Source organism: Nerophis ophidion, linkage group LG14 (genome assembly GCF_033978795.1).
Source record: "Nerophis ophidion isolate RoL-2023_Sa linkage group LG14, RoL_Noph_v1.0, whole genome shotgun sequence".
NCBI lineage: Eukaryota > Metazoa > Chordata > Actinopteri > Syngnathiformes > Syngnathidae > Nerophis > Nerophis ophidion.
In genome coordinates this window covers 6,837,368-6,853,137 of record NC_084624.1, presented here as the reverse complement: position 1 = coordinate 6,853,137, position 15,770 = coordinate 6,837,368, and the positions used below count along the sequence as shown (strand labels likewise).

The following is a 15,770-nucleotide window of genomic DNA, read 5'->3' as shown; positions in this document are numbered from 1 at the left end:
ACTGACTTCTTATGCCCCTGCTCTTCAGTTGCATGGTGGGACCCCTCAGTACATCACTGACTTGTTATGCCCTTGCTCTTCAGTTGCATGGTGGGGCCCCTCAGTACATCACTTACTTGTTATTCCCCTGTTCTTAAGGGTCTTCAGGTCAGGGTCTTCTAAAGATCCCCAAGAGACCTGGCATTCCAGGCTTCGTCTGACTCTGGAATAACTTGCACCAGTTCCTCTGTGATCTTGACTGTGTTGACACTTTTTAAAAAATATTTGAAAACTTCTCTTTTTAGTTAAGCTTTTTGTTGATGCACCTGTTAACTATCATTGTTAATCCACTCTGTTTCCTTTTCATGATGTAGCACCTGTTTTCATTAAATGGTTGTCTTACTGCACCTATGTTTTGTACAGAGTTTTGTCATTTGATCTGTGAAAAGCGCTTAATTATAAATAAAATGTCCTTACTTACTTACTTACTAAGTCACATAGAGAGGAGGAGTCAGTGGTCAGGAGGAGGAAGGTCATTAATTACTTACTTAATAAGTCAGTAGAGGGGAGGAGTTAGTGGTTAGGAGGAGGAAGGTCATTACTTACTAAGTCAGTAGAGGGGAGGAGTTAGTGGTCATGACTTACTTACTAAGTCAGTAGAGGGGAGGAGTCAGTGGTCAGGAGGAGGAAGGTCATGACTTACTTACTAAGTCAGTAGAGGGGAGGAGTCAGTGATCAGGAGGAGGAAGGTCATGACTTACTTACCTAATAAGTCAGTAGAGGGGAGGAGTCAGTGGTCAGGAGGAGGAAGGTCATGACTTACTTACCTAATAAGTCAGTAGAGGGGAGGAGTCAGTGGTCAGGAGGAGGAAGGTCATGACTTACTTACCTAATAAGTCAGTAGAGGGGAGGAGTTAGGGGTCAGGAGGAGGAAGGTCATGACTTACTTACCTAATACGTCAGTAGAGGGGAGGAGTCAGTGGCCAGGAGGAGGAAGGTCATGACTTACTTGCCTAATACGTCAGTAGAGGGGAGGAGTCAGTGGTCAGGAGGAGGAAGGTCATGACTTACTTACCTAATAAGTCAGTAGAGGGGAGGAGTCAGTGGTCAGGAGGAGGAAGGTCATGACTTACTTACCTAATAAGTCAGTAGAGGGGAGGAGTCAGTGGTCAGGAGGAGGAAGGTCATGACTTACTTACCTAATAAGTCAGTAGAGGGGAGGAGTTAGGGGTCAGGAGGAGGAAGGTCATGACTTACTTACCTAATAAGTCAGTAGAGGGGAGGAGTTAGGGGTCAGGAGGAGGAAGGTCATGACTTACTTACCTAATAAGTCAGTAGAGGGGAGGAGTTAGTGGTCAGGAGGAGGAAGGTCATGACTTACTTACCTAATAAGTCAGTAGAGGGGAGGAGTTAGGGGTCAGGAGGAGGAAGGTCATGACTTACTTACCTAATAAGTCAGTAGAGGGGAGGAGTTAGGGGTCAGGAGGAGGAAGGTCATGACTTACTTACCTAATAAGTCAGTAGAGGGGAGGAGTCAGGGGTCAGGAGGAGGAAGGTCATGACTTACTTACTTACTACGTCAATATAATATGGACATAAGTATTTGGACGGGGTATGTAACAACACGAAAATGTCAAATCACGATTATCGTGACCAAAATGATCGCGGTGTTGTTAAATGTGCACCAAAAGTACTCGTACACACACTGAAATATTTACACCAACCATTTGCTTGTTTTGTGTTTCCTTCGCTTCACTAATAGTGTTTTGGTTTTAGTATTTTATTTCTTTTATGGGCTAAAGTTTTATTGTTTTAAATATTGGTTTGTGAAACTTGCCAAGGGACATAAAAGCAAATATTAACATTTCTGTATGTATACTTTTGATTACTCACATTTTCAGTATACATACATGCATATTACATACATATACACAAAAAAATAATAATAAAATATATATATATATATATACGTATACATAAAACAAATTAGCGCCCTCTAGGCATCCATGTAAAGCAGGGGTGTCCAAACTTTTTCCACTGAAAATTAAAGCATGCGGAGGCCATTTTGATATTTTTTATTTTCAAACCTTAACAAAATATATGTATTTTTAAAATATATTTTACCTATAGGCTTTCCAGGGACCATAAAGGGTCTCAGTTATTACTTTTTATTATAATTTTTTATTTAAGCTTACAGTAAATATCAACTTTAAGAAAAAAAATGTTTTATGGCTTTTTTGTCAAAAACATCTTTGTTTTTTTAATAGTAAAACTGAAATATGCAGTATTTAGTAATCAGAGCCCTAAAAGATCAATAATGAAGAACAATATTGATTTTAATTATTTAATATTTTTAAATAATCACAGTTAGGTTACGAGCTCAACTTCAGATATATTTGTCAATTTTACGTTTAAACTATTATTTTGTTTTTTTTATGCTCATTTGCCAAAGAAAACGTTTACGTTTTTATACGGCAACTACACAAAATATGCAATATTTACCACATAACACATTTTAAAGTGAAATTGTCAGGCTTTCCCCTGACAGTTTGTCTATGTTTTAGTTTTTTTCCCCTCTGCATTTGTCTGTTTCCTGTGTTTAGTATCTCCTGTCCTTAGTTCCTGTCTAGTGCTCTTATTTTGGTTCAGCTTCCTGTTTGTTTCTCCGTGTCCTAGTTTCACTCGGCTGCGGCTGATTGATATCTGGTCACACCTGATGTCAATCGGCCAGCTCCTATTTTGTTCCTCCAGTCATTCCGACTTGTATTGTCGTTGCCACGTCGTTTTGTTACAGCTACCACCTGTCATGCTACATTTTGACCTGGTCGTCGTAGCGGCAAGCTGTTTTTGTTAGCCGGTAGCTATTTCCAGTTTTTCTGTTTGTTATCCTCCAGCTTCCATGCTGAAGTTCCTTTTTGTTTTCTAGCTTCCAGTGCTAGCTCCCTTGGTTTGTTATTCCGCCCACGTGCATGCTTTTTGTTTGTTCTTGTTCTATTGTTTATATTAAATCAATGTCTTCAGATCCAACGCCTGCCTCCATCTCTGCGTCTTGGGGGGTTCGACACCAAATAACTCTGACAGAAATATTTGAAATAATTGGAGCTTTGAAAATAATTCATTATAACAGATTTTTTGTCAGATTTTTTTTTTTGAGCAATGGCAAAAAAATAAAAAAATGATTGATTGAAACTTGTAATTAGTAAATCGCACAGTGCATATTCCGAACGATTGACCACTAAATGGTAACACCCCGATAAGTTTTTCCACGTTAATTAATTCGTAGTAATGATGGTTTTTACATGATAAAATAAAGACAAATTAAAAATAAAACAGCCTGCATGGCAGCTTTGTGTCGACATTGCAACTTTTTCTCCATATATTTCACCTCATTCCAATTTTTTTAATGTTCCTTTTTATTTTTGCAATAGCATTTCCAGACAATTAGGTTCGGGCCCCAAATGGCCCCCGAGCCGCACTTTGGACACCCCTGATGTAAAAGTTGTAAACAGCCCCTTAAATGACACTTTTTTTTCTCCACGATAATCTATTTAAAAACAAACATCATGACAAATATTGTGTTTGCAAGTACGTCCCTAAAAAATATGGAAGTCTTCCCCAAAACACCTAAATACGCTGCGGTCAAAGAATGGGGTCTGACCTTCTCTCCGTCAGCAGTTTGGATGGACAAGACGGACAAAGTCTGGCTGTGCTTCTTCACCTCCTGCAGGCTGGACAAGGGGATGACCACCTGTGGAGACGTCCAGAGCACCGTTCACAGTACCTGCCTGGAAACCTGGATCCACTGAGGCCCTACCTTGGTGTCTTTGAGCAGCACGGACGAGTGGAAACACACGTACTTCTCAGAGAGGTACAGTCGGCCGTAATACAACACTTCCTTCTGCAGGGCGCAAACAAAGTCTGCGAAGAAACACAAAACCCCGCCTTGGCACCTGAGAGAACCACACTTCTTCCGGATGGGATCTACACTCACTGTGCGTCAGCTCGTCTTCTTCGGGGATCTCTGGGAACAGTTTGTGGAAGGTGACGTTGTGTTTTTTGAAACTCTGAAATGAAAACGAAAACAGTAGCGGTCAGAAATGGATCTGTTTGTCAACAACACCCAGCAATATGTAGAGGCCTTCACTGCAATAAGGCGCTTTTGGAAGCCATCTAGTTCAATTTTGGACCGCAAAATTGGTGAAGTCCAGCTAAATGTGTTGCTTTTCTGACATAGACTTGTTTCTTCAGCATTGTCCACGCGTTTAAGTCAGGACTTTTAGTGAAATTTTTGTTTCATCTGTCCACAGAAGGTCTTATCTCTGTCCATGTGATGTCAGATGTAACAAAAGTTGACCTGTTTGGCCACAATACCCAGCAACAAAAGGTGAGTCCTTTTAATCCCAAGAACACCATGCAGACCGTCAGGCATGGTGGTGGTAGTTTTTATACTCTGGGCCTGTTTTGCTGTCAGAACGTGGACTTTGGGGTTTGTTTTTCTGGAAGGCAAAGGAAAGTAAGGCGTGAAAGTAAGGACAGATTTAATTCTACTCATAAAAGGAATAAACAAAAGGCGCGCACAAGGGCGGAAGTACAACACTTGGCTATAAAAACAAAACTAGCACAAAGGCAAGAACTATGGACAAAAAAACAAAAGACACTAACTGAGGCATTGATAAACAAAACTTACATGGCATGACAACAAGAAAAACTATGGATTGGCATGAAGTGAGTAGAGGTAAAGTCGCCAGGCTGACTACCTGGCAACTTGAGGTTTAAATAATGCTGTGGTGATTAGTGACAGGTGTGCGAGTGCAAAACGTGAGACGGGTGTGTGACATAAGGACAGGTGAAAACTAATGGGTAGTCATGGAAACATGGGAAGAAAACTAATGGGTAGTCATGGAAACTAATGGGTAGTCATGGAAAATAATGGGTAGTCATGGAAACATGGGTAGAAAACTAATGGGTAGTCATGGAAACATGGGTAGAAAACTAATGGGTAGTCATGGAAACATGGGTAGAAAACTAATGGGTAGTCATGGAAACTAATGGGTAGTCATGGAAACTAATGGGTAGTCATGAAAACTAATGGGTAGTCATGGAAACATGGGTAGAAAACTAATGGGTAGTCATGGAAACTAATGGGTAGTCATGGAAACTAATGGGTAGTCATGGAAACATGGGTAGAAAACTAATGGGTAGTCATGGAAACATGGGTAGAAAACTAATGGGTAGTCATGGAAACATGGGTAGGAAACTAATGGGTAGCCATGGAAACTAATGGGTAGTCATGAAAACTAATGGGTAGTCATGGAAACATGGGTAGAAAACTAATGGGTAGTCATGGAAACTAATGGGTAGTCATGGAAACTAATGGGTAGTCATGGAAACATGGGTAGAAAACTAATGGGTAGTCATGGAAACATGGGTAGAAAACTAATGGGTAGTCATGGAAACATGGGTAGAAAACTAATGGGTAGTCATGGAAACTAATGGGTAGTCATGGAAACTAATGGGTAGTCATGGAAACTAATGGGTAGTCATGGAAACAAAACAAACAATGAAGTGCCAAAAACAGGAACTGAGTGTCCAAAAAAACAAACAGCACATGGCCAAACAAAAACATCATCAACAGACATGACAATTACCTCCAAAGTCTGGGTCTTGGGTGCAGTTGGGTGTTCCAACAGAACCCCCAAACACACCTCAAAAGTTGTAAAGGAATGGCTAAATCGGGCTAGAATTAAGGTTTCAGAATGGCTTTCCCAAAGTCCTGACTTAAACATCCGGACAATGCTGAAGAAACAAGTCCATGTCAGAAAAGCTGAACTGCACCAATTTTTTACACCAAGCTTGAAGGTAGGTATGGTGTTCCTGTGATTAAAGGCCTCACCTTTTCTCCTCCAAACATATTGCTGGGTTTTGTGGCCAAACAGCTACATTTTTGTTTCATCGGACAAAGATAGATCAGTCAATTGTATATTTCCCCTCCATTGTCGATAGGGGAGAAAATTACTAGAAATTTTTTACTGCTTGTCCCGTACGATTGGGAATTTCTTAGACATTTGGTAATCACGCGAAAAAATAGATTTCTTGGGAAAATATAGGTAATACAACAATTGTCCTAGTTCAGGGGTCACCAACCTTTTTGAAAGCAAGAGCTACTTCTTGGGTACTGATTAATGCCAAGGGCTACCAGTTTGATACACACTTAAATAAATTGGCAGAAATAGCCAATTTGCTCAATTTACCTTTATGAAATAAATATATATATATAAATATAAAAAAAAAAAAAGGGTATTTCTGTTTGTCATTCCGTCTTACATTTTTTTTCCTTTTACGGGGGGTTTTTAGTAGAGAATAAATTATGAAAAAAAAAAAACATAGTTGAACGGTTTAAAAGAGGAGAGACCAGGAAAAAAATTATAATCAAATTTTTAAACATAGTTTATCTTCAATTTTGACTCTTTGAAATTCAAAATTCAACCGAAAAAAAGAAGAGAAAAACTAGCAAAATCGAATCTTTTTGAAAAAAATTCAAAAAACTATTTATGGAACATCATTAGTCATTTTTCCTGATTCAGATAAATTTTAGAATTTTGATGACATGTTTTAAATAGGTTAAAATCCAATCTGCACTTTGTTAGAATATATAACAAGTTGGACCAAGCTATATTTCTAACAAAGACAAATCATTATTTCTTCTAGATTTTCCAAAATAAAAATGTTAAAAGAAATTCAAAAGACTTAAATAAGATTTAAATTTGATTCTAAAGATTTTCTAGATTTTTTTGAATTTTAATCATAATAAGTTTGAAGAAATATTTCACAAATATTAACCGTCAAAAAAACAGAAGCTAAAATGAAGAATTAAATTAAAATGTATTTAACCTTTACAATAAAAAAAAATACATTTACTTGAAGATTGATTTAAATTGTCAGGAAAGAAGAGGAAGGAATTTAAAAGATTTGCCATAATATTTTTTTTTAATTTTAATCATACTAAGTTTGAAGAAATATTTCACAAATATTAATCGTCAAAAAAACAGAAGCTAAAATGAAGAATTAATTTAAAATGTATTTATTATTCTTTACAATAAAAAAAATAAATTGACTTGAACATTTAAGGAAGGAATTTAAAAGGTAAAAAGGTGTATGTGTTTAAAAATCCTAAAATCATTTTTAAGGTTATATTTTCTTTTCTAAAATTGTCTATCTGAAAGTTATAAGAAGCAAAGTAAAAAAATAAATTAATTTATTTAAACAAGTGAAGACCAAGTCTTTCAAATATTTTCTTGGATTTTTAAACTCTATTTGAGTTTTGTCTCTCTTAGAATTAAAAATGTCGAACAAAGCGAGACCAGCTTGCTGGTAAATAAATACAATTTAAAAAATAGAGGCGGCTCACTGGTAAGTGCTGCTATTTGAGCTATTTTTAGAACAGGCCAGCATCTGGTCCTTACGGGCGACCTGGTGCCCGCGGGCACCGCCTTGGTGACCCCTGTCCTAGATGATATGAATGAGTTGGTGTTGGAATTTCTCACATTGGTTGAAAAATGTTAAAATGAATTTAAATGGCTATTTTGGGATTACCGGAATATCGATTGGATTGGAGTTCCCCAGGGTTCGGTCCTTGGCCCTGCACTCTTCAGCATCTACATGCTGCCGCTAGGTGACATCATACGCAAATACGGTGTTAGCTTTCACTGTTATGCTGATGACACCCAACTCTACATGCCCCTAAAGCTGACCAACACGCCGGATTGTAGTCAGCTGGAGGCGTGTCTTAATGAAATTAAACAATGGATGTCCGCTAACTTTCTGCAACTCAACGCCAAAAAAACGGAAATGCTGATTATCGGTCCTGCTAGACACCGACCTCTATTTAATGATACAACTCTAATATTTGACAACCAAACAATTAAACAAGGCGACACGGTAAAGAATCTTCGACCCAACTCTCTCCTTTGAGTCACACATTAAAAGCGTTACTAAAACGGCCTTCTTTCATCTGCGTAATATCGCTAAAATTCGCTCCATTCTGTCCACTAAAGACGCTGAGATCATTATCCATGCATTTGTTACGCCTCGTCTCGATTACTGTAACGTATTATTTTCGGGTCTCCCCATGTCTAGCATTAAAAGATTACAGTTGGTACAAAATGCGGCTGCTACACTTTTGACAAGAACAAGAAAGTTTGATCACATTACGCCTGTACTGGCTTCCTGTGCACTTAAGATGTGACTTTAAGGTTTTACTACTTACGTATAAAATACTACACGGTCTAGCTCCATCCTATCTTGCCGATTGTATTGTACCATATGTCCCGGCAAGAAATCTGCGTTCAAAAGACTCCGGCTTATTAGTGATTCCTAGAGCCCAAAAAAAGTCTGCGGGCTATAGAGCGTTTTCATTTCGGGCTCCAGTACTCTGGAATGCCCTCCCGGTAACAGTTCGAGATGCTACCTCAGTAGAAGCATTTAAGTCTCACCTTAAAACTCATTTGAATACTCTAGCCTTTAAATAGACTCCCTTTTTAGACCAGTTGATCTGCCGTTTCTTTTCTTTTTCTCCTATGTCCCACTCTCCCTTGTGGAGGGGGTCCGGTCCGATCCGGTGGCCATGTACTGCTCGCCTGTGTATCGGCTGGGGACATCTCTGAGCTGCTGATCCCCCTCCACTTGGGATGGTTTCCTGCTGGCTCCGCTGTGAACGGGACTCTCGCTGCTGTGTTGGATCCGCTTTGGACTGGACTCTCGCGACTGTGTTGGATCCATTATGGATTGAACTTTCACAGTATCATGTTAGACCCGCTCGACATCCATTGCCTTCCTCCTCTCCAAGGTTCTCGTAGTCATCATTGTCACCCACGTCCCACTGGGTGTGAGTTTTCCTATCCCTTATGTGGGCCTACCGAGGATGTCGTGGTGGTTTGTGCAGCCCTTTGAGACACTAGTGATTTAGGGCTATATAAGTAAACATTGATTGATTGATATCGGGAAAACCGGGAAGTTGTACAAAAAGGAAAATCATGTTTTTGTTGTCCCGATTAAGGAAAATAGTTTGAAGGTGGAATGGTCAAAAACGGTTGAAAAATGTGGACTGTGAAAACTTTCCAGTAAGAGGTGAAAATAGGGCCCTGGAAAACCTGCAATTCCTGGATTTTTTTTTTAAACTTGGAAAATCATAGTTTGATTGTTTAGGGAGAGCGGAGTGTTTGGATGGTTTGAATCGGTTGAGAAATGTGGAAATTGTGCCAGTTCGAAAAACGGCTCATTCATTTTCAATGGGAAAATTGACCCAGGATTTTTTTTTCTCCATTTTTTGGGGAGCTCGGGATTCCCGGTTGAGCCGAACGTTTTGATACCCGAACGATTCCGATCAGGTGAAAACTGGGCTGTGGATCGTGGATTAATACTACTAAACAGTTTTGGTGTAGAAAGCTTGGACATTCAGACTATTAGCAACTTTCTTACATCCAACCATCCATCCATGTTCTTCAGCTTATCTGAGGTTGGGTCGCGGGGTCAGCAGCCTAAGCAGGGAAGCCCAGCCGGGAAACATGGTCTTCCCAATGTGTCCCTGGGTCTTCCCCAGGGCCTCCTTTCGGTCCGACCTGCCCTAAACACCTCCCAAGGGAGGCGTTCGGGTGGCATCTTGACCAGATGCCCGAACCACCTCATCTGGCTCCTCTCCATGTGGAGGAGCAGCGGCTTTACTTTGAGTTCCTCCCGGATGACAGAGCTTCTCACCCTATCTCTAAGGGAGAGACCCGCCACCCGATGGAGGAAACTCACTTGGGCCGCTTGTACCCGTGATCTTGTTCTTTCGGTCATAACCCAAAGCTCATGGGAACGTGGATCGACCGGTAAATTGAGAGCTGTGCCTTCCGGCTCAACTCCTTCTTCACCACAACGGATCGGTACAACGTCCGCATCACTGAAGACGCCGCACCGATCCGCCTGTCGATCTCACCAACCACTCTTCCCTCCTTCGTGAACAAGACTCCGAGGTACTTGAACTCCTCTACTTGGAACAGGGTCTCCTCCCCAACCCGGAGATGGAACGCCACCCTTTTCCGGGTGAGAACCATAGACTTGGACTTGGAGGTACTGATTCTCATGCCAGTCGCTTCACACTCGGCTGCGAACCGATCCAGTGAGAGCTGAAATCCTGGCCTGATGAAGCCATCAAGACCACATCATCTGCAAAAAGCAGAGCCACCAAACCGGATCCCCTCAACGCCTTGACTGCGCCTAGAAATTCTGTCCATAAAAGTTATGAACAGAATGGGTGACAAAGGACAGCCTTGGCGGAGTCCAACCCTCACTGGAAACGTGTCCGACTTACCGCCGGCAATGCGGACTGAGCGCTGACACTGATCAGAGAGTCCGATACCCCTTACTCTCTGAGCACTCCCCACAGGACTCCCCAAAGTATACGGTTGAAGCTGTCTTACAGTGCTGTTCAAATAGTGCACTACGATCTCAAAGTTGTTCTAAAACTAAAAAACAATGCCAAAAGAGGAAATAGGTGTACAGTACATTGTTGCTGACGACTCCATCTTGCCGTTCAGCGCTGTCGTCCAAGATGATCTTCTCCCTGACAAGCACGAGACCAGTGTGAGACCACATGAACCATGACCCGCTTGGATGGTATTGAAGGCGGAGGCCGCACTTGATGGTTGATCTCCCGTTAAGGCCTTGATTTTGTTCCTGGAGGTCTGCACGTTCTTCCGATCGGTATTTCTTATTGATCTTGTAGTTGGATTTTTTGCGGGTGCCCAAGACTCCCCCTGAATCCGAAGATCTGTCCACAGAAAAGACAAGGTGATGATGCTGAAACCCTTAGCCCACCAGTAGCAATAATCACATTCACTTGAACACTAACCCTAACAAAAGTTTGGTGGAAATCGATCTTAAAAAGTAGCTTTGGAGCAATCAAAACTGCTCACACGGTCAATGAGGTGGGCACCCTGTTTGACCCACATGTCCACTTCATGTGTATTAAATTCATGCATGAGAGAATTTTACTGTGAGCTGTCTGTTAAAATCATGGTTGTTTTTTTTTACAAGTGATGACAGATGTGAACAAGAGCATTTATTGTCTATGTGTTATGATGTAAAGGAGAGGTGTCGTAATGTATAAGTATGTGGCCCTTAGTTGGAATTTTTTTTGGACACCCCTGGTCTACCGTAAAAGTTAAAATTATTAAAAATAAATGGTTGAATTTGACAAGTGATGACAGAGGTGAACAAGAGCATGTATTGTCTATGTGTTATGATGTAAAGGAGAGAGTGTGCTTGTCATGTATTAGTTGGAAAATATTTTTCATGTATTAGTTGGAAAATATTTAAACACCCCTGGTCAACTGTAGGAATTATAATTATTAAAATCTTAATTGTTTTTTTTACAAGTGATGAATGATTTGAACAAGAGCATGTATTGTCTATGTGTTATGATGTAAAGGAGAGGTGTTGTAATGTATAAGTATGTAAGCCCTTAGTTGGAAAATATTTGGACACCCCTGGTCTACTATAAAAGTTAAAATTATTAAAAATAAATGGTTGGATTTGACAAGTGATGATAGAGAGTGAACAGGAGCAGGTATTGTCTATGTGTTATGATGTAAAGGAGAGGGTGTGCTTGTCATGTATTAGTTGGAAAATATTTTTCATGTATTAGTTGGAAAAATATTTAAACACCCCTGGTCAACTGTAGGAATTATAATTATTAAAATCTTAATTGTTTTTTTTACAAGTGATGAATGATTTGAACAAGAGCATGTACTGTCTATGTGTTATGATGTAAAGGAGAGGTGTCATAATGTATAAGTATGTGGCCCTTAGTTGGAAATTTTTTTGGACACCCCTGGTCTACCGTAAAAGTTAAAATTATCAAAATAAATGGTTGGATTTGACAAGTGATGACAGAGGTGAACAAGAGCAGGTATTGTCTATGTGTTATGATGTAAAGGAGAGGGTGTGCTTGTCATGTATTAGTTGTAAAATATTTGTCATGTATTAGTTGGAAAATATTTGGACACCCCTGGTCAACTCTAGGAATTATAATTATTAAAATCTTAATTGTTTTTTTACAAGTGATGACAGATGTGAACAAGAGCATATATTGTCTGTGTGTTATGATGTAAAGGAGAGGTGTCGTAATGTATAAGTATGTAAGCCCTTAGTTGGAAAATATTTGGACACCCCTGGTCTACTGTAAAAGTTATAATTATTACAAATAAATGGTTGGATTTTACAAGTGATGACAGATGTGAACAAGAGCATGTATTGTCTATGTGTTATGATGTAAAGGAGAGGGTGTGCCTGTCCATGTATTAGTTGGAAAATATTTGTCATGTATAAGTTGGAAAATATTTAAACACCCCTGGTCAACTGCAGGAATTATAATTATTAAAATCTTAATTGTTTTTTTACAAGTGATCACAGATGTGAACAAGAGCATGTATTGTCTATGTGTTATGATGTAAAGGAGAGGTGTCGTAATATATAAGTATGTAAGCCCTTACTTGGAAAATATTTGGACACCCCTGGTCTACTGTAAAAGTTATAATTATTAAAATCTTGTTTTTTTTCACAAGTGATGACAGATGTGAACAAGAGCATGTATTGTCTATGTGTTATGATGTAAAGGTGAGGTGTGCTTGTAATGTATAAGTATGTGGATCTTTAGTTGGAAAATATTTGGACACCCCTGGTCAACTGTAGGAATTATGATTATTAAAATCTTAATTGTTTTTTACAAGTGATGACAGATGTGAACAAGAGCATGTATTGTATATGTGTTATGATGTAAAGGAGAGGTGTCGTAATGTATAAGTATGTAAGCCCTTAATTGGAAAATATTTGGACACCCCTGGTCTACTGTAAAAGTTATAATTATTAAAAATAAATTATTAAAAATAAATTGTTGGATTTTACAAGTGATGACAAATGTGAACAAAAGCATGTATTTATTGTCTGTGTTATGATGTAAAGGAGAGGTGTGCTTGTCATGTATAAGTATGTGGCCCTTAGTTGGAAAATATTTGGACATTCCTGGTCAACTGTAAGAGTTATAATTATTAAAATCTTGGTTTTTTTTTTACAAGTGAGGACAGATGTGAACAAGAGCATGTATTGTCTGTGTGTTATCATGTAAGGGAGAGGTGTGCTTGTAATGTATACGTATGTGGATCTTTAGTTGGAAAATATTTGGACACCCCTGGTCAACTGAAGGATTTATAAATAATAAAATCATAAAATCATGTTTTTTTTTTTTTTTTTTTACAAGTGATGACAGATGTGAACAAGAGCATGTATTGTCTATGTGTTGTGATGCAAAAGGAGAGGTGTGCTTGTAATGTATAAGTATGTGGATCTTTAGTTGGAAAATATTTGGACACCCCTGGTCAACTGTAGGAATTATAATTATTAAAATCTTAATTGTTTTTTACAAGTGATGACAGATGTGAACAAGAGCATGTATTGTCTATGTGTTATGATGTAAAGGAGAGGTGTCGTAATGTGTAAGTATGTAAGCCCTTAGTTGGAAAATATTTGGACACCCCTGGTCTACTGTAAAAGTTATAATTATTAAAAATAAATTGTTGGATTTTACAAGTGATGACAAATGTGAACAAAAGCATGTATTTATTGTCTGTGTTATGATGTAAAGGAGAGGTGTGCTTGTCATGTATAAGTATGTCGCCCTTAGTTGGAAAATATTTGGACATTCCTGGTCAACTGTAAGAATTATAATTATTAAAACCTTGTTTTTTTTTTACAAGTGATGACAGATGTGAACAAGAGCATGTATTGTCTATGTGTTATGATGTAAAGGAGAGGTGTGCTTGTAATGTATAAGTATGTGGATCTTTAGTTGGAAAATATTTGGACACCCCTGGTCAACTGTAGGATTTATAAATAAAAATCATAAAATCATGTTTGTTTGTTTTTTACAAATGATGACAGATGTGAACAAGAGCATGTATTGTCAATGTGTTACGATTTAAAGGAGAGGTGTGCTTGTCATGTATAAGTATGTGGCATCTGGCTCTCAGATAAATCTTAGCTGACATTGCTTAACGCGATAATTATGAATAATTTCGCTGGTAATCACAGTGCTAAAAACATTCTCATGCATTTAAATCCATCCATCCGTTTCCTACCGCACCTGTTCAAGAAGTCGCATTAATGGTAAGAAGTAGTTCATGTCACAGATGGGGGGGGGGGGGGGGGGTCGCAACATGCTGCAGAATCGTTCTCCCAGGAAGGCAGACGGACTACTCGGGAGATGGCATTTAATTAAAAACATGATTTAATTCAAACTAAAAAAGATAAACAAAAATCGCTCACAGTGGAGGCACAACTTGGGCGAAGGAACAAAGCTAACGCATAAACAGACTATGAACATAAATCAAACAAAACTTACTTGGCATGGCATGAAGCACGAAACTATGGCATGGCATGAAACAAAGTCAGCACAGAGCAAGAAAAGATCACATTGACGCCAGGGGCGACTGACTGGCAAAGACTAGAGCTTAAATACTGCCTCTGTTTAGTGCTCGGAAGCAGGTGAGCGGGCAGGAGAAATAGATTTTTTTTTTTTTTTTATCTAATCTGTTTAAAACACAGAGAGCTGTGACAAAAGCGTTATATACAATTTTTTAGAACAAAAATGACCACCACGGCCAGTTTGGACAGCTTTAAGTGGCACATGGAATTTTTATTTTGGGTCTACAGTCGTGGTCCAAAGTTTACATACACTTATAAAGAACATCCTGTCATGGCGGTCTTGAGTTTCCAATCATTTCTATTTTTTGTGACGTAGTGGATTGGAGCACATACTTGTTGCTCACAAAAAAACATCCATGAAGTTTTGCTTCTTTTATGAATTTATTATGGCTCTACGGAAAATGTGAGCAATCAAAAGTATAAATACAGCAATGTTCATATTTGCTTACATGTCCGTTGAATTTTTTGACCACTACTCTTGACAAAATTGCTTCAGTTCAGCTAAATGTGTAGCTTTTCTGACATGGACTTGTTTCTTCTGCATTGTCCGCACCTTTAAGTCAGGACTTTAAGTCCATTTTTGTTTCATCTGACCACAGCAATTTCCTCCATAAAGTCTTGTCTTTGTCCATGTGATGTCAGATGAAACAAAAATTGAGCTGTTTAGCCACAATTCCTAAAATATGTTTGGAGGAGAAAAGGTGAGGCTTTAATCACAGGAACACTAGACCTACCATCAAGCATAATGGTGGTAGTATTATGCTCTGGGCCTGTTTTGCTGTCAGAACGTGGACTTTGGGGTTTGTTTTTCCGGAAGGCAAAGGAAAGTTGGCGCGGGCAAGGCGTGTGAAAGTAACTACAGATTTAATTTTACTCATAAAAGGAATAAACAAAAGGCGCGCACGAGGGCGGAAGTACAACACTTGGCTATAAAAACAAAACCAGCACAAAGGCAAGAACTATGGACAAAAAAACAAAAGACACTAACTGAGGCATTGATAAACAAAACTTACGTGGGCATGACAACAAGAAAAACTAAGGATTGGCATGAAGTGAGTAGAGGTAAAGTCGCCAGGCTGACTACCTGGCAACTAGAGGTTTGAATAATGCTGTGGTGATTAGTGACAGGTGTGCGAGTGCAAAACATGAGACGGGTGTGTGACATAGGGACAGGTGAAAACTAATGGGTAGTCATGGAAACATGGGTAGAAAACTAATGGGTAGTCATGGAAACTAATGGGTAGTCATGGAAACTAATGGGTAGTCATGGA

General features: G+C 39.1%; 1 protein-coding gene across 6 annotated transcripts in view; it reads right to left on the bottom strand.

Annotated features, from left to right (window-relative positions):
- The window catches only part of LOC133568035 (GRAM domain-containing protein 2B-like), a 63,772-nt gene that overhangs the window by 46,781 nt on the left and 1,221 nt on the right, over positions 1–15,770 (bottom strand). For 5 of the 6 annotated variants that reach the window (XR_009809524.1, XM_061919738.1, XM_061919739.1 and 2 more), the window contains exons 2-4: positions 3,971–4,043; positions 3,794–3,897; positions 3,638–3,727 (exon numbers count right to left, since the gene is read on the bottom strand). Coding sequence is in view for 5 of the 6 variants with exons in the window: in XM_061919738.1 (XP_061775722.1) it covers positions 3,638–3,727; positions 3,794–3,897; positions 3,971–4,043 (267 nt within the window). In the remaining variant the exon portion in view is untranslated. Of the gene's footprint in view, positions 1–3,637; positions 3,728–3,793; positions 3,898–3,970; positions 4,044–10,524; positions 10,583–10,657; positions 10,790–15,770 lie in introns of all 6 variants that reach the window. The other variant, XM_061919741.1, reaches the window with a different exon arrangement.